This window comes from Amphiura filiformis, chromosome 18, assembly GCF_039555335.1.
Source record: "Amphiura filiformis chromosome 18, Afil_fr2py, whole genome shotgun sequence".
Taxonomy (NCBI): domain Eukaryota; kingdom Metazoa; phylum Echinodermata; class Ophiuroidea; order Amphilepidida; family Amphiuridae; genus Amphiura; species Amphiura filiformis.
In genome coordinates, this window is record NC_092645.1 from 53,418,614 (window position 1) to 53,443,671 (window position 25,058).

The window sequence follows — 25,058 nt, forward strand, 5'->3', positions numbered from 1 at the left end:
AAAAAAGTGATTATATCTTAATTGTGTTTATTGTGTTTATTTGTTCTTGTGCAGGATGCGTATCCCCATTACCTACTTTACTTATATTATACTGGGGAAACGATTAAGCATCAGTAATGATCTCCTTCACTTGTGTGATTTCGTAATTTTGTTTGTGTGTATTGTATACCTCGACTGCTTTACATTAGACCCAGTTTTAACCACCGTTTATCAGTGGGAGCTGGTAGCCTAATGGATAAGGCGTCCGTCTTGAGATCGGAAGGTCGTGGGTTCGATTCCCATGCCGGCATATTCCCTTGCTTTTTTTTAAAAGTTGGGTTGTGTGCCTGTTGGGATTTGTATTTATTTGTTGTCTTGTTTAATTGTAACACTTTGGGTTGGTAAACAGTCCATTCTTTCTTATTTAATATATTCTGTTTCCTCTCGAATTAGCATGTGGGCGAATTGGTTTGGGGCTGAATTGACGAATAGTATTGATATCGATATTGATATTTTTACAGATCACGTGATATTTCGATATGATGATTCGAATTGTCACGTGATCGTCAAACCTGTAGGAGAAGGTGTCAGTTCTGCAGGAACTGACACAAAAAATGCGGCATTTGTTATACAACATTGAATAAGGGGAGCGGGGAGAGTCATTAAACTATGGAAGCATCCCAGCAAATTATCACTTGATTGTAGTTATGACGGTTGAAACTTAAATTCCTCATTTAATACAATGTGACAGGTGGTTGACACGTTAATTAACATTTCTCATTCATTTGGATGAGAACATTTTCAATTCTCATACTTTTGTCCAATTCTCATCGCTTTGAAAGAATTCTCATTTTAAATTTTCTACTAGTGAACGAGGTTCAGGGATGTCCTCTCATTGTTAATTGTTGGTTATACATACCTAGACAAAATACAATGCTCTGTAACCCACCACTTGAACAGGATTTAGCCAAAACAAACAGATATTTAAGAATTCTATAGACATAATATAGGTAGACATAGGTAGAATAATAGGATTATTTATTGGTTTAAAAGGTGTTTGACTAGTGCTAACTTGAGGTACCTATGAATACGACCTTCATATACATTTTACATAACTCAGAAAACAATTTAGGACATTTACGGCTCATTCGTGGTGTACGGTCACATACATGAATGATTAAACAGAAACGTGCCATGTCTGAATGGTTCAATTGGTCGTCACGGTTTTTACATTTAAGTCGTGTTCACACGGTCGGACTTAAGTCACTTACTACAGGTAATAAGTTACTATTACCTGTTATAAGTCGCTTATTACCGGTAATAACTTACTTATGTCCGACCGTGTGAACACGACTTTAGGCACCTGGATTACAGATGCAGCCTACCACTAGATACCAAGTGTATAACATAGGAATATTACGGTTTATGTAGTCGGAGTTTGATCAATACAACTAGTTATTTCATACTGAAGATTTGTATCAAAATCTGAACATTTTCGACGTACAAGTGGATGAAATGCGAAAAATTATTAGAATGAAATTGGACGTTTCTTTCTTTTTGGTCATCATCGTCACAGGTAAGTTTACATCTTTTGTTCATTTTTATCATTCTCAGACAGATATAGAAATCAAATGTTATATACTGTTATTCAGATTTCCTTTTACAAATTAAGCGTACTGCTACCCGTCCAGCGCGTATCATTTTGCACAAGGTCCAATGCACACGCTTGACGTCGCGCACGTATACGCGATGGTTAACGCTGTCAAAGGAACCTTGGAAAACATTAAAGCTGATGGCGGATAGAATGTCACAAAATGCAGTTTAATACCATCCAAGCAAATTGAAACGTTTATATATCGGGTTATAAAAAGGGTATAAAAAGGGTTAACTTTAGTGTTAATAACTTTCAAATATTTGCGAACATTTGCTATAAACTAATATTCGACAATAATGTTATTTAAATTTGACAAAATGTTTTACAAACATATGTGCCAAAAATATTTTACAATACCGTACAACATTTTAAATATTATTGTTGTAGCATTTTTTCCACATAAAGCATTTCAAAAAACATATTCATGACCTTTTTATAAATCTAAATGTTATTAGAACGTTAATAATTATGAATTTGTAAGCGTTCTTTAAGCAAAGTCATTGTTCATTGAATTTACAACTATGTGACAAAACAGGCGAAACCAGCAACGTTCCGCACAAGATTTCCAAGTTAAAGAGAATAATTTTGGTCATTGCTCATTGAAATGAAGTTAGTTTATGAACAATATAACTGTGCTCTTTCATTTAATGACATAAAATCTGAAAAATATTTTAAGGATCACTTGAGTAAAAAACTGTGCTTGAATAGGTCGTTTTCAACAGATTTACCATATTCGCCTTGCTATAATGTTATCTGTTGATAACATCTGTTGATAACCCCGCAAGAAAACTTCAGTTGCACTCATCTGAATCAGTCAGTGTTGCCGATACCTTACAAGAAGTAAAAGAAGCACAAAGGCGTGGCGAATCAACAATTGACCTCCCAGTCCGAGCCAAATGTCCTACGTCACACAGTGTCATCGACCCTATATCTTCATGGCAGAAATCGCCATGGTAGGTTGAATCCACAGCCACGATTGGCCATTTGGTTCAGACCTTTGAGACGAATAATTAGTCGAGGGACATGACTAAGGCTACTCACAATAGCCGGGTAATTGATCTTGGTTGTGCGTGAATAAGCTTGTATACCCCATTGAGGTCAATGGTCATCGACTTTTATACTGCCTAGTAGTGAGTGCAGCATACAGGACCAACGCAATATAAAATTAGAGTTTTGGTCCGATTTTGAGTTCAAAGCGCACGGCCAATTTTCAAAGCGCACTCTAGCGACCATCATATCTGTTCAACACGTATTTTCAAGTGTATGAGACCACATTTTCTTGAGAAAAATTCATTTACGGGAGATATTCATCATTTTCTAACCCGGTATCCGAAGATTTTCGTCTGATATCAAAATCGTGCATAGCAATTCACGTGTATCGATCCCGTGTATTCATTTTAGTGTCTCTGCTGCACCAAATAATTATTAGCCAGGCGGTGTCGGTGTGCGTCAGCTATGTTTAGCCAACGGAAAGACACTAAATTTATTGATAACCCATCTAATACTTATTTTTGTATGTTGCTACATCAACTCTAAAGACAATAATACTTTCAAACAATTCCAAAATCGGGATCTAAACCAGGGATCTAAAAGTAAATATTCAAATGAAGAGCCTGTGAAGCCGTGGTAAACGATCTTATGGTATAAACTGAACTAGCACAATTTGGCGCCTTACCCGCAGTGTTAGCAACATTGTACGCTATTGATTTCTATACCTTTTGTTCCGGATTGATGAAGATACAAGTTGTGAATATAAATTTATGCGGCATATACACGATTTGATTTGATTGATCAATATTGGGGACCATAGATGCAGGACTATAAATACAAAATAATATTTCTCTTCAATATTATTGAAGAGATCTAATCTGTGATTGTTTTTTTGGTTTTTTCAAAACCTCAATTGTTCCCTATTTTATATCGAACGAAAGCTAACACTTCCCCCTAAAGTACCCTTTTTCACTACGTCAACAAAATCACTACAGAACAAACGGCATTTGAGAGCTAAGACAACGCCCTTGACGTTGATGTAAGCATCATGTCACAACGGTATTTTCTAATTGCCAAAGAGGGCGCTTTTCACTTGCACAACTTTTTTTTGAGACAGGCTGTATAATAGATATTAATATATTTATTTATTTATTCCTTTCCTTTTGGCATTTACTCTTTCTTAGGCCTACACTTTAGGTCTACACTTTTTACACACCCTCGCTCTCCTTCTTCGTCTCTCCAGCTCTCCCTTACATCTTTCTTTCTTTTTCTTTTTGTCTTCACTCTCTCCCCGCTCCTCCCCCTACGATCCCCTTCCGCTTCCCCTCTTATCACCACTCCCTTATCCCTCGCTTTCATCTGGCTTTTAAAATGAAAGTTCGTGTGCAAAGATTGGTGAATAAATTATGTTTAAATGCATGCTTGAATCATATTTTGTACTTTGTTTTTAAAATTACAAAAAATGACTTAGGCAATTAGCGTAGCAGGTTGACGATATTCATTTGCTTTGGTAAATTTGTTTCTCAAGCGAATCCGCGCTTTGCACTCACTATCGAACAGAGAAATGTACTTTTCAATGGACTAATACCATAACACGGCTGTTGGCAATAACAACCAGAAGGAGTGTAGTTATATTAATCTGCCTTTGAAGACATTTAATGCTATAGCAACTGGGTAGCTAAATGATGCACATCTTACAATGCATGTATTACTTTGTCACTGTCGTATTTTATTCATAGTAGTCAGAATAATTATTTTATTAGTTTTCTGTTTCATGGTAGATGGAAATGCTTTCAGCGTGCATTAAACAGATAAATTGAATAGGGCAAAGTACTCTGATCAATATTCATGCTCTGGTTAGCAAATGTTCTCAGTACAGATCCAAATTAGTAAAATTAGGTACTCACTAGAAATATTTCGATTCCTATCAGGAATCTTGTTCACTCTGGTTTGGTGAGTGATGGTGTTTCTAGTTGTTATCGGCAATCTTTGTGACTGATCTTGATGACGTCACATGGGTTGCTTGCCGATTGATGATCTGATCGTAGATTCGATGAAGTCTGTACGCCCCCTGGTCCTTGTTCATGGTGGTGTTACCTCTGCTCCTAATCCAGATGGCCTCTTTGAGCCAACGGGTTGTTTTGTTAGCCTCTTGGTCGATGACTTTGGCCTCCTCCCACCCAATCACGTGATTATTAGTTGCTGTGTGTTCAGCTATGGCTGATTTGTAAGTTCATACATACGCGCTATATAACGGCGCGCGTGATTGGTCGAGAGCCGGGCATAAACAACGTTTATGCCCGGTGGCCCGGATGTGCGATCACGGGGTAGGAAAAACGAAGGAAATTCGTGGTTTTTATTTATGTTAATTGTTATTTTTTGTTATTATTTTGATGAAATAAGAATCACAGAATGTTCTGGTATGTATGAACGGGGTTCATTCATATATTTTCATGACTAAACGGTTGTTTATGCCCTCGGGCCGCAAGCGGCCCCTCGGGCATAAACAACCGTTTAGTCATGAAAATATGAATGAACCCCTAATTTCTGTGGTTGACGCCTTCCTCTGTGCTCTGGTGAAAGTTTTCTCACTAGCTTTATCTGCTTCCGATTATGTTCTTTTAGTCTCGTAGACAAAAGGCGACCCGTTTCTCCTATGTATGTTTTTGGGCAGCTCTTACACGGAATTTCATAAACCGCCTCGGCTGTCTGGAGCGGGTCTCGCTTGTCCTTTGGGTGTACAAGAGCCTTGCGGATGGTGGAATGTGGTTTTAACGATGTTGCGAAACCATGTTTTCTACATATGGAAGCACAACGAGGCATTTGCTTTTGTCTTTACTGTCGCTAGGTTTTAGTTTCTTTGGCTTTGGGAGATCTTTTCCTCGATAACTTTCATCATTGACCACTGAGGATAGCCACATTGACTAAGTGCTTGCTCTATATGTGAATTTTTTTCTGGCGATCAGTTTCCTCAGAAACAATTGAATCTTTCCTATCAATGAGGGTCCTCACGACACCTAATTTATGGTGTAACGGATGATGCGATTGGAATTGCAAGTACTGGTCCGTGTCAAACCTCTGGAGCTTTCAAGAGTCTTAGTCATAATCAATTATTGCACAGGCCTTGTTAATTTATTTGAATAAATGTAAGACTTCAAGACATCAAAATGCTTAGCCTTACGAGACTTGTACCTATATTGCTAAAAAGCATTTTTTTTCTTAACCATCTGTTTCTATGGGACAGGAAATTGTCAAAAGTAGTGGGGAAATTCTTCAAAAGTCGCCCATTTGGGCTACCAAATCGCGGATTGGCAACCCTGATTTATTTGGGTGATTTTTGAGACTTCAAAATAGTGAAATTGGATATTCTTGGTCCTTCAACACAAAAGCATTAAACACTTGAACTAATTCAATAATCAAACACTCTACTGTTGGTTCTTCATAGAAAAAAACCAAAAACCAGTCACCCTTTGAACACTGAACACACGCTAATGTTGACAAATTAGTTGAATAAACAATACATGTTAATTGCTTCTCCTGTGTAATGGTACACACCGACATCATCGCCTGGCTAATAATTATTTGGTGCAGCAGAGACACTAAAATGAATACACGGGATCGATACACGTGAATTGCTATGCACGATTTTGATATCAGACGGAAATCATCGAATACCGGGTTAGAAAATGATGAATATCTCCCGTAAATGATTTCGTCTCAAGAAACCAGATCTGGTCTCATACACTTGAAAATACGTGTTGAACAGATATGATAGTCGTTAGTTTGCGCTTTGAGAAACGGCCGTGAGTCTTGAACTCAAAATCTGACCAAAATCGCTAATTTTATATTGCGTTGGTCCTGTATGGACTACAGCGCGCAGGCTATATTCTGCACTCACTACTCCAGTGTAGGCAGTATGACCATTTACCGCAATGTCGTATACAAGCTTACTCACACAGCGATAAATCAATTACCCCGGCTATTGTCAGTAGCCTTAGTCAGGTCACTTGGCTAATTATATGCGTCTCATAAGGTCGGAATAAAATGACCTTTCGTGGCTGTGGATTCAACCTACCATGGCGATTTCTACCATGGAGATATCGGGGCGATGACACTGTGTGGTATGAGTGACCCAATATCAGACCAGACATAGGATCTGCGGGTGTTCATGTTAAACAGCAATTCAATAGGTGAATAGTTGGTGGTGAATTAGGCCGAAAGGCCATTTCAGTGCTTTTGAAACTAATTAACTTAATTTGACCTCGTTAACGTAAACAAAAAGAAAATTTGACCTTTTATTGAAGGAGGTGAATTATAAATAAAATACTGGAATAACTTACTAATTTTGCGAATTTTCATCCAATCTCATTGGACTTCAACTGGCAATATTGATCGTAGTCGGAGACTGGTCACGTGTCAATCGGCAAGGAATATTGACAATCGATGAATCCCAGGCGTGCGACAGTTGGAATCTCAGGCCCCTCGTTTGTTGAGGATGGCTTCTCCACTCGTTCCCAAATCGCTTCTTGAACTCCCCGCTCAAACCACCTCTCCTCACGGTCTAGAATGATAACATCCTCCGTATCAATTTGGTGTCCGGAAGTTTTGGCATGAGCGTATATAGCAGAATCCGGTTGCCAGTCAGTAGAACTAGGACGTCTATGTTGACCAAGACGAGCTAAAAGGGATTGCTTTGTTTCTCCTACATACGTTTCTGTGCAGTCCGAATCCCCACACTTATAACCGTAGACAAGGTTGGACTGTTTGTCTCTGGGGGCTTATCTTTAACATGCACTAGTTTTCCGCGCAATTTGTTTACCGGCTTAAACGCGGTTGTGATGCCGAAGAGTTTATAGATGTTCTTTACTCTTTCAGAGACCCAGTAACCCCCAATGAAGACTCTGAACAAGCCACTCACAAAACACTGATAACTATCCCCTACTGTGCTGGTGTCTCTGAAAGAGTAAAGAACATCTATAAACTCTTCGGCATCACAACCGCGTTTAAGCCGGTAAACAAATATTGCGCGGAAAACTAGTGCATGTTAAAGATAAGCCCCCAGAGACAAACAGTCCAACCTTGTCTACGGTTATAAGTGTGGGATTCGGACTGCACAGAAACGTATGTAGGAGAAACAAAACAATCCCTTAAAGCTCGTCTTGGTCAACATAGACGTCCTAGTTCTACTGACTGGCAACCGGATTCTGATATATACGCTCATGCTAAAACTTCCATACACCAAATTGATACGGAGGATGTTATCATTCTAGACCGTGAGGAGAGGTGGTTTGAGCGGGGAGTTCGAGAAGCGATTTGGGAACGAGTGGAGAAGCCATCCCTCAACAAACGAGGGGGCCTGAGATTCCAACTGTCGCACGCCTGGGATTCATCGATTGTCAACATTCCTTGCCGATTGACACGTGACCAGTCTCCGACTACGATCAATACCGGACCATCTTTGCAGTTGCCAGATGAAGTCCAATGAGATTGGATGAAAATTCGCAAAATTAGTAAGTTATTCCAGTATTTTATTTATAATTCACCTCTGTTTCTACGACTGGATGAATCATAATATACATCAACACCTTGTTCTTCGCATCGCTAAAGTCCGTTTTCCGAAATAAAACTGAAAAAGTATTTAGCCTTACTAATTCGCCAAACTCAGTAATTTATTATACGGGATGTATCTGATATCCACTTCAAGTTTTTGGTTTCGAATTAATATTTTCTTCATTTACAGCTCATCTGGGTATAGTGGAGAGCCACCTTTGCGTGCTGGAAAAAAGACCAGATCCATCAAGGCGCGGCGCGTTGAGATGGTCTCTTCCTTTTGCAGAAATATGTCTTTGTCAACAACGCATGGTAGCACCTGTATTCTTGAATGCCCAAACTTGTCCAAGGAGGGAGTATAAAGATGGTGATCTGTGGTTTGTAGATGACCCACATCCACTCACTATGCGTCATAACCAGGGACAGGCGATTTGCGCGGAAAAAAATAGCAAATTGCGCGGAATTGCGCGGAACTTTTTTTTTTCAGTGTAAATCATGTATACCTAAATTGCGCGGAATTGCGCGGAAAGAAAGTTCCGCGCAAATCGCCTGTCCCTGGTCATAACTGGGAAAAAGATATACTTGATGACCTCTTGGATCGCACTACGTATTGTAGTAAGAAGATTCGTATACTCGAAATTTCAAAATAAAATTCCAATAAGGCAACAGCAATTCATCGGCTGTATTCCATAGTGGCGTATAGTGATTTTTGGTCATTTTTTTGAAAATTGGCACATATGTTTTTAATGATGTTCTCTTTCATTTTTTCTAAGTCTCATCAGTCATAATTAGCTAATTAATTAGTAATTAATTAATTAAATGTGGCGTATAGTTACAAACTGACATTTTTGTATTCCATAGTGGCGTATCGACCATACGCCACTTTTTATACACATTTTATAATTATGAAATATCGGCAAAAATGAAAAACATCGTATGTCATAGTGGCGTACACGCATCGGACCTATACGCCACTATGGAATACGAACGACGAAAAGTAACGCCATAGGGATTACACGGCGACCGAGGTGGCGTACGGTTAACGTTAGGTTAGGGTATTGCGTTTTGTTCGTTTTCCATAGTGACGTATAGTTTTATTTTCAGTTTGCCAGCAATAGTATGTATTTATTTCTTTTGAAAAATATATAACAATAAAATCTATTTAGTTTACTACAGAAATTTCACATCATTTACAAAATATAATGAATGTCTGATTTACACAACTCGATTTTAAATTGGCATTTCTTCAAACCCGATTTTCTCGAAAAGTTGTTTATTCGCGGCGCCCCACTATACGCCACTATGGAATACGGACGACGAATTGGCTTAAAAGTTGAACAAAAAAACTACAAAAGGTTTCACAAGCGAATATCATCATCATCATCATCATCATCATCATCATCATCATCATCATCATCATCATCATCATCATCATCATCATCATCATCATCATCGTATTCGTCGTTGTCATTGATATATTAATTAACGTCCAATGCTTAATAGAACAGGAACGCCTTTCATTTGATGAACAGTATATATTGATCATACACATTTGCATCCGGGTGAGTGATAATGGGCCAATCAAATCAAATTAAGGAAAAGAACATAGTAGTGGAACAGTGCCTAATTTGCATAAATCCAAAATGGCCGCTTATGCAGGGGGTGAAATTTCAAATTGTGGGATAGGCTTTTAAGACGGGAATTCATAACAATTAATGGGTTTTTAAGCGGGTTCGCCGTCGGACAAGTTTAGTCTGTCAAGCTTTCGTCAAGAGTAGCTCTGACTTCTTCAGGACAAAGTACTAGTACCTAAGAATGAGACATGTAGGCCACCCCTTGCCTACTGATGGCTCTGAAAAGAGCCGTTCACTGAAGACTGTCCCTTGTCAACAGAGAACAAGCAGATCTCGCTTATCTGCCAATTTTAAAGGTTTTGGTGGCTCTGAAAAGACCCGTTACTAAAGACTGCCCCTTGTCTACAGAAAACAAGCCGACCTCGCCTATCTGCTATTTTTAAAGGTTTGGTGGCTCTGAAAGGAGCCGTTCACTGAAGAATGTCCCTTGTCAACACGTGAAGCGTTGGAAATCAGAGTTATGAAACTTATACTATCAATAGAAATGGCGGCAAAGACATCAGCCGTATGTGGCGCTCTCTATTTTCAAACAACCAATCACAGAGCCGCTAATCTTTACCACGTCGTACGCGGCGCTCTCTATTTTCAAACAACTAATCACAGAGCGCTAATCTTTATCACGTCCGCAATTGAGTGATATATACGCTCTTCGCGCATACAATCAATCAATCAATCTGTCCATGAGTGACTAAACCGTTCCTGGTAAGCCGTATTCTTCTGTTACATGTACATGTTTTCTGTTGACAAGGGGCAGTCTTCAGTGAACAGCTCTTTCAGGGCCACCAAACCTGTACATTTAGCAGATAGGCGAGGTCTGCTTGTTTTCTATAGACAACTATATTAACTTAATTATTATATTAACTCAATTAGTAGATTGCGCGTATACAGTTCCGACAATTAGGCGGTCGCCTACCGCGGCAAACGCAGAGGGGCGCAAACAAAAAAATCGGGAATGGAGAAAGAAAAGGGAAGGAAAAAATGAGGGCGGATATAAAGAAAAAATTTGCAGCATATATTGTCAAAACTGATGAGTTTTCAAGGGGGTAACCCCTTAACACTTTTTTGGTATGCTTTGGTGGGGCGGCAGAGAAAGGCAGGGAAAGTGATCAATGTTGTTTTTGAACATTGTGAGTTTTAACTAGTAACCATGGTAACTGAATCCGAAAGAGTATCTGTTTCGCATTCCTCAATGATTATACGAACTGATAGCCTCCAAATCATAGGTCAATATCTTATTTACTTTTCATTTATAGCCAATAATGACAGAATTTTTTGGCGGTTGGCGGTATCTAACCGCTGCAAAATGTTCCAAAAATGTTCCCCTGGTCATGAGGTTTGTTGTCACCGAGTTTGAGCCCCATACGAGTTACAGATGTCCAGATAATACGATTCTAAGATTTGACCCCAGATGACCTAGACATGACCCATGCATGATGTTCCTTAATGTTCCCCTGGTTTGTTGTCACCATGTTTGAGCCCTGTACTTATTACAGATGTCCAGAAAATGAAATTCTAAGATTTGACCCCAGATAACCTTTGACCTGCCCCTGTACAGTGTTCCAAAATGTTCTCTTGATCATTAAGTTTGTTGTCACGGAGTTTGAGATGTCCAGAAAATGCATTTCGAAAATTTGACCTTTGCATGACCTTTGACCTGACCCCTGCAAAATGTTCCCCTGGTCATGAGCCCCATACCCCTTTACAGATATCTAGAAAATGAAATTATAAGATTTGACCCCAGCTAACCTTTGACCTGACCCCTGCAGAGTGTTCCAAAATGTTCCCCTGATCATTAAGTTTGTTGTCACCAAGAATGAGACCCGTACCCCTTACAGATGTCCATAAGATGCATTTCTACACTTTGACCTCTGCATGACCCAGAAATCCAAGATGGTGGCCAGCACCATCTTGAAAAAATTAGTTTTGAACCAGAGGACCTAAAATCGGGTACAACGACACTTTTTTGGATAAGTCGACTACAAGGATTTCAAATTTGACATTACTTTGACATTACGGCCTCATTTTTACCCAGAAATCTAAGATGGTGGCCGCCGGCGCCATCTTGAAAAAATAAGTTTTGAACCAGAGTACCTAAAATCGTGTACAAATACACTTTTTCCGGTAAGTCGACCCCAAGAAATCCGAATCTGACATTAATTTGACGTTATAACATAATTTTTGCCCAGAAATCCAAGATGGCCCCCATTTGGTAGAGCATAAATGTGATTTTTGAATGAGAGCAGAAGCACAAGTGTGTCATTTCCGCCTTATCTGGGGTTCATGTCCCGTATATGGGGGTTAAACTGCCTTATCTTGGGTTTACATCCCTTATCTAGGGATAAGGCGCCTTATCTGTGGTTTAGACGGCCTTATCCTGGGTTTACGTTCCTTACCTGTGGCTAAGATGCCTTAACCTTAGCATATCGCAGTCTAAACCCAGATAAGGCATCTATACCCCAGATAATGCGCCGTAACCCCAGATAAGGGATGTAGACCCCCGATAAAGCAGTCCAAACCCCAAATAAGGCGCCTTAACCCTAAATAAGGAACATAAACCCCAGATAAGGAATCTAAACCCCACATAAGGTGCCTTAACTCTAGATAAGGGTCATTAACCCCAGATACGGGTCGTAAACCTCAGATAAGGCATCTAAACCCAAGATAAGGTGCCTTAACCCCAGATAAGAGACTTAAACTCAGATATGGCAGTCTAAACCCTAGATAAAGCGCCGTATCCCCAGATAAGGGACGTACACCTCAGATAAAGCAGTCCCAACCCCAAATAAGGCACCTTAACCCTAAATAAGGAACATAAACTTAAGATAAGAGAAGTAAACCCCAGACCTGGCAGTCTAAACCCCAGATAAGGAACGCAAACCCCAGATAAGGAACGCAAACCCCAGATAAGGCATCTAAACCCCAGATAAGGCGCCTTAACTTCAGATGAGGGACGTAAACCTAGGATAACACAGTCTAAACCCCAGATAAGGCATCTAAACCCCATATAAGGCGCCTTAACCCCAGCTAAGAGACGTAAGCCCAGATAAGGCAGTCTAACCCCAAGATAAGGCGCCTTCCATCACATAAGGAGCGTAAACCCCAGATAAGGCATCTAAACCCCAGATAAGGTGCCTTACGTTGTACTTTGTACTTTGTACTTTACTTTGTACTTTGCTGGTTTCCTCCTGAATCTTCCTCTTGGGAGCTTTGCTAGGAGGTCGCTAGGAGTGGTTGTCTAATTCTTGTCTTTAGTAATGTAGTCCAAGTAGCTGTCTCTGAAGGTCTTGTGGGTAGGGATGTCAATGATGTCTTGAGGTAGGTCATTCCATAGTCTTGTGGTCCGTGGAAAAAATGAATTGCTGTACGCCGTAAATCATTATCCATAGATAAGGGACGTAAACCGCAGATAAAGCTGAAATGACACACATAATGCTTCCATATCCATTACTATTTTATAATTAGCCACAAAAATGGAGTTAATTCATGATCCTAGGTGCTCCCATTCAAAAATTACATTTACGCTCTACCAAATGGGGGCCATCTTGGATTTCCGGGCAAAAATTATGTTATAAAAATAACGTCAAATTAATGTCAGATTTGGATTTCTTGGGGTCGACTTACCGGAAAAAGTGTCTTTTACACGATTTTAGGTACTCTGGTTCAAAACCTATTTTTTCAAGATGGCGCCGGCGGCCGCCATCTTGGATTTCAGGGTAAAAATGAGGTCGTAATGTCAAAGTAATGTCAGATTCGAAATCCTTGTGGTCGACTTATGAAAAAAAAAGTGTCTTTGTACACGATTTTAGGTCAAAACTTAACACGATTTTAGGTACTCTGGTTCAAAACTTATTTTTTCAAGATGGCGCCGGCGGCCGCCATCTTGGATTTCTAGGTGAAAATGATGCCGTAATGTCAAACTAATGTCAGAATCGGAATCCTTGTACTCGACATATCCGAAAAAGTGTCTTTGTGCATGATTATAGGTGCTTTTGGATTTTGGCTTCTAGCGAAAAATGCCGGGATTTTCGCGAGGGACATGGGGGCTATTTTTTTTCTCTAAATGGTCCATAGAGTCGAATCAATCGTCAAACCTTCATTTGGATTTGGATTTGGAAGATACCTTCTCTTAAATAACAGTATTGCGAACCACCAGCATACATAACTCGATGTAGAGAGTCTTTCCTATTCAGAGGAAATATTGCAATTACACACCTTATTGCCTTTTAACAATAACCATTGACACTAGCACATACCAGAGAAGATGTAAGAAAAGGATGGAGAACAGAATTATATCCTTGAGATAATCCCGTAGGTAATCATAGTCCTTTATTCGACCCAAGCGCGATATTGGTCATTTAGCGCGTTAGCGCGCGTTAGCGCGCCAAGATGCTAACAATGCTAATTAGCGCTGAAAGAATGAAAACCGTGCTATTACCGCTATTTAGCGTCATAGCCCGCAATTATCAGATGAACGCTAACAGGTGCTAATATTCAAATAACGCTTGCGTGCTATTTGAAATTTGCTAATTTATTTGCTAATTGAAAAGCGTTAATAACGCTAATAACGTGTATTAGCACACAATGTGCTATTAGCGCTAATGGCAAGTACTAGCGCAAGTAATGCTAATGGCGTTATTAGCACCGAATAGCGTGTCATTTGTAATTGTGCTATAGCAACAAAATGTTAAAAGTCATAGTAAATGGCGCTACCAGCGCTAATAGCGCTATTATCGTGTATTAGCACACAATATGCTATTAGCGCTAATAGCAAGTACTAGCGCAAGTAATGATAATGGCGTTATTAACACCAATTAGCGTGTCATTTGCAATTGTGCTATAGTAAGAAAATATCAAAAGTCATAGTAAATGGCGCTACCAGCGCTAATAACGCTATTAGCGTGTATTAACACACAATATGCTATTAGCGCTAATATCCAATACTAGCGCAAGTAATGCTAATGGCGTTATTAACACCGACTATCGTGTCATTTGCAATTGTGCTATAGTAATAAAATATTAAAAGTTATAGTAAATGGCGCTACCAGCGCTAATAGCGCTATTATCGTGTATTAGCACACAATATGCTATTAGCGCTAATAGCAAGTACTCGCGCAGGTAATGTTAATGGCGTTATTAACACCTATTAGCGTGTCATTTGCAATTGTGCTATAGTAACAAAATATTAAAAGAGCCATAGTAAATGGCGCTACCAGCGCTAATAGCGCTATTAGCGTGTATTAGCACACAATATGCTATTAGCGCTAATAGCAAGTACTAGCGCAAGTAATGATAATGGCGTTATTAACACCAATTAGCGTGTCATTTGCAATTGTGCTATAGTAAGAAAATATCAAAAGTCATAGTAAATGGCGCTACCAGCGCTAATAACGCTATTAGCGTGTATTAACACACAATATGCTATTAGCGCTAATATCCAATACTAGCGCAAGTAATGCTAATGGCGTTATTAACACCGAATATCGTGTCATTTGCAATTGTGCTATAGTAACAAAATATTAAAAGAGCCATAGTAAATGGCGCTACCAGCGCTAATAGCGCTATTAGCGTGTATTAGCACACAATATGCTATTAGCGCTAATAGCAAGTACTAGCGCAAGTAATGCCAATGGCGTTTTTAACACCGAATAGCGCGTTATTTGCAATTGTGCTATAGTAACAAAATATTAAAAGTACGCTATCAGCGTTAATAGCGCTAATAACGCTAATAACGTGTATTAACACACAATGTGCTATTAGCGCTAATGGCAAGTACTAGCGCAAGTAATGCTAATAGCGTTATTAGCACCGAATAGCGTGTCATTTGCAATTGTGCTATAGTAACAAAATTTTAAAAGTCACTAGTAAATGGCGCTACCAGCGCTAATAGCACTGTTAGCGTGAATTAGCACACAGTATGCTATTAGCGCTAATAGCAAGTAGTAGCGCAAGTAATCAAAATTGTTAAAAATTAACACTTTCTCTACATAAGGGCGCTATTAGCGCTATTAGCGCTAATAGTGCTAATAGCGATCATTAGCGTGATGTGCGCTATTAGCGCTAATATCAAGTACTAGTGCAAGTAATGCCAATGGCGTTTTTAACACCGAATAGCGTGTTATTTGCAATTGTGCTATAGTAACAAAATATTAAAAGTACGCTATCAGCGTTAATAGCGCTAATAACGTGTATTAACACACAATGTGCTATTAGCGCTAATGGCAAGTACTAGCGCAAGTAATGCTAATAGCGTTATTAGCACCGAATAGCGTGTCATTTGCAATTGTGCTATAGTAACAAAATATTAAAAGTCATAGTAAATGGCGCTACCAGCGCTAATAGCACTGTTAGCGTGAATTAGCACAGAATATGCTATTAGCGCTAATAGCAAGTAGTAGCGCAAGTAATTAAAATTGTTAAAAATTAACACTTTCTCTACATAGGGGCGCTATTAGCGCTATTAGCGTGTGGTGTACCAATAATGTCATCCAGTAGAGACAGTCCGTCACTGCAATGAGTAACCTTGAGGTTGACGTGCTGTCTCTACTGGATGACGGGCTGTCGAGGCCGGAGACTTCCATACAACGACTAAACACTCCAAGTTGGACCCCAATATACGACAACTAAACACTCCAGGTGAGTTCCAATATAAAAGGGCCCCGCAGGGCAATACATTTTGTGTGACCGCTGTCCCCACCATCAGCAAAAACATCAAGGCCGCAGGGCCGGCAGGCCTGAGGCCGGTGACTCCCATACGACAACTAAACACTCCAAGTGAGTTCCAAAATAAATGGGCCCCGCAGGGCAAGAAACTTAGTGTGACCCCTGTCTCCAACATCAACAAAAACATCAAGGCCGCAGGGCCGGCAGGCCTGAGGCCGGTGACTCCCATACGACAACTTAACACTCCAAGTGAGTTCCAATATAAAAGGGCCCCGCAAAGAAATTTTGTGTGACCGCTGTCCCCACCATCAGCAAAAAACATCAATGCCGCAGGGCCGGCAGGCCCGAGGCCGGTGAGTCCCATACGACAACTAAACACTCCAAGTGAGTTCCAATATAAAAGGGCCCGCAGGGCAACAACGCTAGTGTGACCGCTGTCCCCACCATCAGCAAAAAACATCAAGGCTGCAGGGCCGGCAGGCCTGAGGCCGGTGACTCCCATACGACAACTAAACACTCCAAGTGAGTTCCAATATAAAAAGGGCCCCGCAGGGCAATAAATTTTGTGTGACCGCTGTCCCCACCATCAGCCAAAAACATCAAGGCCGCAGGGCCGGCAGGCCCGAGGCCGGTGACTCCCATACGACAACTAAACACTCCAAGTGAGTTCCAATATAAAAGGGCCCCGCAGGGCAATAAATTTTGTGTGACCGCTGTCCCCACCATCAGCAGAAAACATCAAGGCCACAGGGCCGGCAGGCCCGAGGCCGGTGACTCCCATACGACAACTAAATACTCCAAGTGAGTTCCAAAATAAATGGGCCCCGCAGGGCAAGAAACTTAGTGTGACCCCTGTCCCCAACATCAACAAAAACATCAAGGCCGCAGGGCCGGCAGGCCTGAGGCCGGTGACTCCCATACGACAACTAAACACAACAAGTGAGTTCCAATAAAAAAGGGCCCCGCAGGGCAAGAAAGCTAGTGTGACCGCTGTCCCCACCATCAACAAAAATATTAAGGCCGCAGGGCCGGCAGGCCTGATGCCGGAGACTCCCATACGACAACTAAACACTCCAAGTGACTTCCAATATAAAGGGGCCCGCAGGGCAACAAAGCCAGTGTGACCACTGTCCCCACCATCAACAAAAAACATCAAAGCCGCGGGACCGGCAGGCCCGAGGCCGGAGACTCCCATACGACAAGTAATCACACCAAGTGAGTTCCAATATAAAAGGGAACCGCAGGGCAAGAAAGTTATGGTGACCGCTGTCCGCACCACCAACAAAAAACACCAAGGCCGTAGGGCCGACAGGCCTGAGGCCGGAAACTCCCATACGACAACTAAACACTCCAAGTGAGTTCCAATATAAATTTAGCACAATTGCATATGACGTGCTATTACTGGCTATTAGCGCTAATAGCGCTATTAGCGCTAATAGCGCGCTTTCCCTAGAGTTGATTTTTTGTAAAATTTAGCACAATTACATATGACGTGCTATTACTCGCTATTATAGCGCGCTTTCCGTAGACTTAGAATCTTTTTTATATTTAGCATAATTGTATATGACGTGCTATTACTCGCTATTAGCGCTAATAGCGCGCTTTCCCAAAAGTTAGAATATTTTCAAATTTAGCACAATTGCATATGACGTGTCATTAATCGCTATTAGCGCTAATAGCGCGTCTCCTTAGTATTTTCTTATTAGCATAACTAGCAAAAACACTGCTAACTATTCGTTATTCGCACTATTAGCGCTATTAGAGCTTATAGCGCGTCACCTTAGTATTTTCTTATTAGCATAACTAGCAAAAACACTGCTACCTATTCGTTATTAGCGCTATTAGAGCTTATAGCGCGTCACCTTAGTATTTTCTTATTAGCATAACTAGCAAAAACACTGCTACCTATTCGTTATTAGCGCTATTAGAGCTTATAGCGCGTCACCTTAGTATTTTCTTATTAGCATAACTAGCAAAACACTGCTAACTATTCGTTATTAGCGCTATTAGCGCTATTAGCGCTAATAGCACGTCCCCTTAGTATTTTCTTATTAGCATAACTAGCAAAAACACTGCTAACTATTCGTTATTAGCGCTATTAGCGCTATTAGCGCTAATAGCGCGTCACCTTAGTATTTCCTTATTAGCATAACTAGCAAAACACTGCTAACTATTCGTTATTAGCGCTATTAGCGCTAATAGCGCGTCCCCTTAGTATTTTATTATTAGCATAACTAGCAAAACACTGCTACCTATTCGTTATTAGCGCTATTAGCACGACCCCTTAGTATTTTCTTATTAGCATAACTAACAAAACACTGCTAACTATTCGTTATTAGCGCTATTAGCGCTAATAGCGCGTCCCCTTAGTATTTTCTTATTAGCATAACTAGCAAAACACTGCTAACTATTCGTTATTAGCGCTATTAGCGATATTAGCGCTAATAGCGCGTCTCCTTAGTATTTTCTTATTAGCATAACTAGCACAATACTGCTAACTATTCGTTATTAGCGCTATTAGCGCTAATAGCGCGTCTCCTTAGTATTTTCTTATTAGCATAACTAGCACAATACTGCTAACTATTCGTTATTAGCGCTATTAGCGCTAATAGCGCGTGTTCTTAGTATTTTCTTATTAGCATAACTAGCAAAACACTGCTAACTATTCGTTATTAGCGCTATTAGCGCTATTAGCGCTAATAGCGCGTCCCTTAGTATTTTCTTATTAGCATAACTAGCAAAACACTGCTAACTATTCGTTATTAGCGCTATTAGCGCTAATAGCGCGTCCCCTTAGTATTTTCTTATTAGCATAACTAGCAAAAACACTGCTACCTATTCGTTATTAGCGCTATTAGCGCTAATAGCGCGTCTCCTTAGTATTTTCTTATTAGCATAACTAGCAAAATACTGCTAACTATTCGTTATTAGCGATAATAGCGCTAATAGCAAGATTTGCTAATTCTTTGCTACTGATAAAAATGTTCTGGCTATTATCGCAATTAACGCATTTTCCTATTAGCACTGTAATTAGCGCTAATTCCCATAGCCTTATACACTAACATAACGCTAATAACAGTAATAGCAAAATTGCGCTAATTGCGATAATAACCAATACCGCGCCTTGGGTTAACCAACAATTAACAATGAGAGGAAATTCCTGAACCTAGTTCAGTTGGGGATGATTTGAAGTGACCGCCAATTATGACCATTTGATATTTAATACCAGCAATGTGAAAAAAAAAAGAAATAATGTAGTGCCAAAATAATGTACCCTTTTACGGAAGGAGCAAAGTTTAACAAGTTATAACTCCGCTTCTGAAGTACGAATGTCAGCGGCGAATGTCAGGTTATTATTTCCCAGTCTTTAAAAAAAATTGCAGGCAGAGGTGGGAATCGATCTCGGTACCTCCAGGTTAAACAACACTGTGGAAGACCACTAAGCCAACTAAATATCTGTTGTGAGATGTGTGACATTAATCTTTGATATTGCTTAATGGAACAAATCGTGGAATTAAATCAGTAATAAAAGAAGTAGATTCTTATATAGCGGTCAAATTAGATAAAAGGGAAATATTTGTCCCTGCTCTAAAGAAAATATAGGTTAGAAAATTATCAAATAAATTTAAATTAAAAATTGAGATTTTATATTTCTTTCTTTCACGAGGCGGACAAACACTGACCAACACTGTATAAGCTAAAAATTCGACCCTTATCACTAGATCCTGTCATAGCTCAATGGTAGAGCATCAGACTGCTAATGTCAATATCGTTGGTTCGAGTCCTCATGCCAGCAATGGTTATATTTATGATTTTAATACTACGCTACAATTTGTTCAATTTTTTTCGTTTATTTATTTATTTATTTATTTATTTATTTATTTATTTATTTATTTATTTATTTATTTATTTATTTTTGTTTATTTATGTAAATAATTTGATATATTTGAAAGAGGTATTTGAGCAATTGAAATTTTGATTTTATAATCCTATGGGGTCATTTTGAACCCCCATCCCCACCCCTCCCAAATTGTCAAACGCACAAAACCTTTGCATCATACATGTCATCATCATAAAAAAAAAAACATTCTATGTATCTCATCTCTTTCTTCCATGGTATACCTGACGCCGCCGGCAGCCTATATTAATTTACTAGTCAACATTTGCATAGGAACCGCATAGATTGGAGATTATATACGTATTTATTAGTAATAGACAAGTAATATATATATATATCGTGTGTTTGCGATTTATTCCGTAATCAATAAGTATGATGAACAAACGCATTTCTGGCAGAAGCACTCACAGCGTAGTGGTATTCGATCTCGACTGTTAATCAAAAGGTTGTGGGTTCGAACCCTGGTAGAATTTTAATTGGAATAAATTTGTTTTTCTTTTGTTAGGTAGTGAACCGTCTTTCATAGAGGTAAGACGTGCTTATTTTGCTCTGAGCTTTGTTTGCTACTGAGTTCTATTTGAACTTGCCTTCAGTTTTTGACTTGAATTTTATTTTTACAAAATTGTTTTTTAACTACAGTTACAGTATGTAGTTTTCGTTGTTTGCTTTTATATTTTGTTGTCTGTCCCTGAAGAAGAGCAGTTTTTCTGCTCGAAACGTCGGTTGTATTTTTGTTAACTTTGTCTACCATCCCTGTGGTTTTGGATTTTTTCTAATGCAGACGTAACAGTGCATGTACACCATTCTGGTTTACATACTGCATTAGTTTTTATCTTGTCTTTGTCTTTGTTCCCCACACCAAGTTGGTATACCTGGCTCGAATCTTTCTGTTTCTTTTGTTAAGTAAGAGGTAATAATTATGGCAATAAATCCGCCGTATAAAACTGAACACAGCTCAATCCAGCCTCATAGGCCTATATCATGTAAATGTATTATGTGATGCAAATGTTGACTAGGAAAAAAATATCGCACGCCGGCAACTAGACTACTATACAAAAAAATAGTATCACATCTTTCCTGCTCAATCAATATATTATAATACTTGCAAATAGATCATAGTTTACTAATCTAATCCTGTAATATAGACCTGTTATATCACCTTTACATGGTTTGTTATGGTAGGGATTAGTGTCCGATCTCTGTAATGTAATGTAAATGAAGCATATTGATATGCAGGAAGAATCGACCAGGGTGCTATCTATTAGGGAAAGATAAACACTATTCAAAATATCAATAGACAAGAAGAAAGGGATGTAGAGATTTGTAATTGAGTCATGCATGATTTAACAGAAGGTTCTTTCCAAAACCCAAACGTAATGTTACTAGCCAAATTGAGGTTTTTGACCTAACTACACATAATTGATAAAATCAGGTCACTCCTTTATTATAATAAATTGTGATATTACATTATTCATATGTATATAAACTTGATGAGAAATACTTGGACTAAAAATAGATCAATCATTTTACGAGCTTAGAATTGGAGCATGACACATCACTATTGTATTTATTATGCAAATAACCAATTTCCATGGCTTTTGTTGTCCCTTCCCAATTTCTCGTGTACAAGGTCGCGCATTAGGCATACATCACTGAGCATCTTCATATAATGTACGTCATCAGTCTACAGCATTGGAAATCAATTTCCCTTCAAACGCTGAAAACGAGCCAACTTATTTTGTCTTGTTTCAGGAGAAATACGAATAAAAAAATTGCAACGAGTGTCAACTTGTAATGTAATAATTATTCTCTTCGAATGGAGTTAAACTTGTTTTTGCAATAGATATGCCCTTTAACCTAATAATATAAACGGTAATATTAAACGTAATACTGAAAATGTTTCCAAAACCTTATAAACTATCAATATAATTTGTTATGTAATATATCACTTTTCATACACCAACAATCTGATTTACTTTGGTAATGGGGCTACGCATCCTGCACAAGAACATATAAACACAATGGGGAACGATTGCTCGCTACAAGAGGAAACTGAATATAATTAATAAGAAAGAAAGAACAGTTTACCAACACAAAGTGTTACAATTAAACAAGACAACAAATAAACACAAATCCCAACCGGCACACAACCCAACTTGAAAAAAAAAGCAAGGGAATGTGCCGGCATGGGATTCAAACCCACGACCTTCCGATCACTAGACAGACGCCTTATCCATTAGGCCACCAGCTCTCACTGATAAACGGTGGTTAAAATTGGGTACGAATATACAGGCAGTCGAGGTATACAATACACACAAACAGCTATTACGCAAATACACAAGTATAGGAGATCATTACTGATGCTTAATCGTTTCCCCCGCATAATAAAAGTTAAGTATGTAATAGGGCTACGCATTCTGCACAAGAACATATAAATACAATGGAGAACGATTGCTCGCTACAAGAGGAAACTGAATACAGACGAATCCAACAAGCCAAGTCATGGTCAGGATTTGGTCGGACATATTTGGGTAGCCGCTAGCACCAACCTGGTGTTTTGAGCGTCCAATTGTGCAAATAAAATCCGCCTAACACCTAGAGAAGATGCAAGGACGAGGAGGGTTATTAGAATAATAGCTAATAATATATATAATGGAGATCATTCCGCAGGTAATCCCGTCGCATCTATTCATACATAGTCCTTTTGTTTGCAAGTACATCAATGCATAGATACCGCGTGTAGTTAATCCGATTATTATGTCATTTCAACAGCGAATAGACAAGCTGTGTGATTTGTCGAAGGGAACTGTATTGTGTTGTAAACTTTAATCTTTCTTTTGTCTACCTGAGTTTTCGCGGAAGGTGTAAAACGGGTGATTGAATGCAGTTGAAAATTTCCATCAAGGCCGAATCATTTCACATTTTGAGTGCATTGTAGCCGACGGCTACCCAACTAAAGACTGCTAATCAGGTGTAGGAATGCGTGAATTTGGAATCCTCTATAGAGACACCAGAAACAAATTTGTTCGATCTTTGGATCGACCGTCGATGCTGCTTCGATGCTTGTTATTAATGAACTATCAGCTTATTAATCAGAATTAATGCAATATTTATATTGGCCAATATCACTACAAGTACAAATGACTTATTTTATCACAACAATAGTAAATTAATTGATTTTATAAATAATAAGGATCTACCATGCATCGATGGTCGATCGAAAGATCGAAGTAATTTGTTTCTATTGCCTTAATAAGAAAGAAAGAACAGTTTACAAACCCAAAGTGTTACAATTAAACGAGACAACAAATAAACACAAATCCCGCCCGCAAATGGGGCTATCCTGCACAAGAACATAATATTCCTTTTGTAGGGAACAATCGTTCCCCCTTTTCTGTTATTGAATTATTAAAGACTGATATCAAAACTGAATTTCCATGTCAAATTTAAATTACAAATGTATGATAATTTCAATATAATGTTAATATATAATACGGTATTGTATTTAACTCCAGGTCCATTAGAGTATTCACCCAAGCTTTTTAAATCATTCTGGTAAAAATGCTTCTGTTTCAATATTCAGTTTGCATTGATTATCTGGGAATGAAGAATGGTGACATACCTGATGGGAATATTCAGGCATCATCAGAGTATAACTCTCATCACGCAGCCAGAAAAGGAAGGCTGAATGTTGGACTCCCTTCATGGCATTCAGCTGGATTTCAGAGAGGAAAAACTTGGATACAAGCTGATATAGGTAATCATGGTTTATGAATCCCACATTGCATGCATTTAGCAGTCTTTATAGAAAGGCATATTTCAAGGATGTATACATTGAAGACCACAACTAAATTAACAACACTCTATGATAAGCGTCTTGTATCTCTATGATAAGCGTCTTGTATCTCTATGATAAGCATCTTGTATCTCTCTTCCACATGATACGGTCAATTTGATCCCTGACATCCAGGAAATACAAAGGCCATCTGGTTGTTGGGATCTGGTGTTTAATGAAGATCTCATTCAAGTGGTCAGGAGATGAAAGATATCATCTCACCTCTCACCTAACATGCGAATTTTGGCATAAAGATTCTGTGAAGGGTTATGCTGGATAAAAAGCATATGTTTTCAGACTCTTTCTCAAATACCTCAGAAGAATACTCTCAGCAATCCCCATAGCGTGTCACATTATCTGCGTGAAATAGAGGCCACATTATCTCTTATGATGGCAATAAAGGTACATTATGATGGCAATAAAGGTACATTATGATGACGGGTATAAAGGAGACTCTTGTTGGTATGCCGGGAGAACGAGACTGAGCCTTGACATTGCCAACTCATTACTCATTGGGAATGGGAAGGTGTTGAAGGAGTTTTCACGACTGGCGGAAGTGACAGCATGGATAATAATCCCTCATCAACAACTGCGTCATGGCAGTCTGTTTTGCATTGGACTGGCATCAGCATGTGCCAAAAGACTGTGCGACCACTCCCAGTGGATGTATCTTTGCCTAAGGATGAAATTACTCATGTTCCATCACTGCATGACATTTACAGCCATCCAATACCTGCATCTAGATCACTGCAGCAGGTCCTCCAAGATGGCTGTCAGTGGTTGAATTATGTAGATGATCATTTGGAAACGCTGCTGACTAGTGACGACTGGAATTCTTGGGCTGCCTACCACGTACAG

General features: G+C 39.2%; 1 protein-coding gene across 1 annotated transcript in view; it reads left to right on the forward strand.

Annotated features, from left to right (window-relative positions):
• Positions 1–1,451: 1,451 nt before the first annotated feature.
• Positions 1,452–25,058, forward strand: part of LOC140139511 (lactadherin-like) — a 30,549-nt gene continuing 6,942 nt past the window's right edge. The window contains exons 1-2 of the mRNA XM_072161238.1: positions 1,452–1,555; positions 23,949–24,122. Coding sequence (XP_072017339.1) covers positions 1,495–1,555; positions 23,949–24,122 — 235 coding nt within the window. The 5' untranslated portion in view covers positions 1,452–1,494. The remainder of the gene's footprint in view (positions 1,556–23,948; positions 24,123–25,058) is intronic.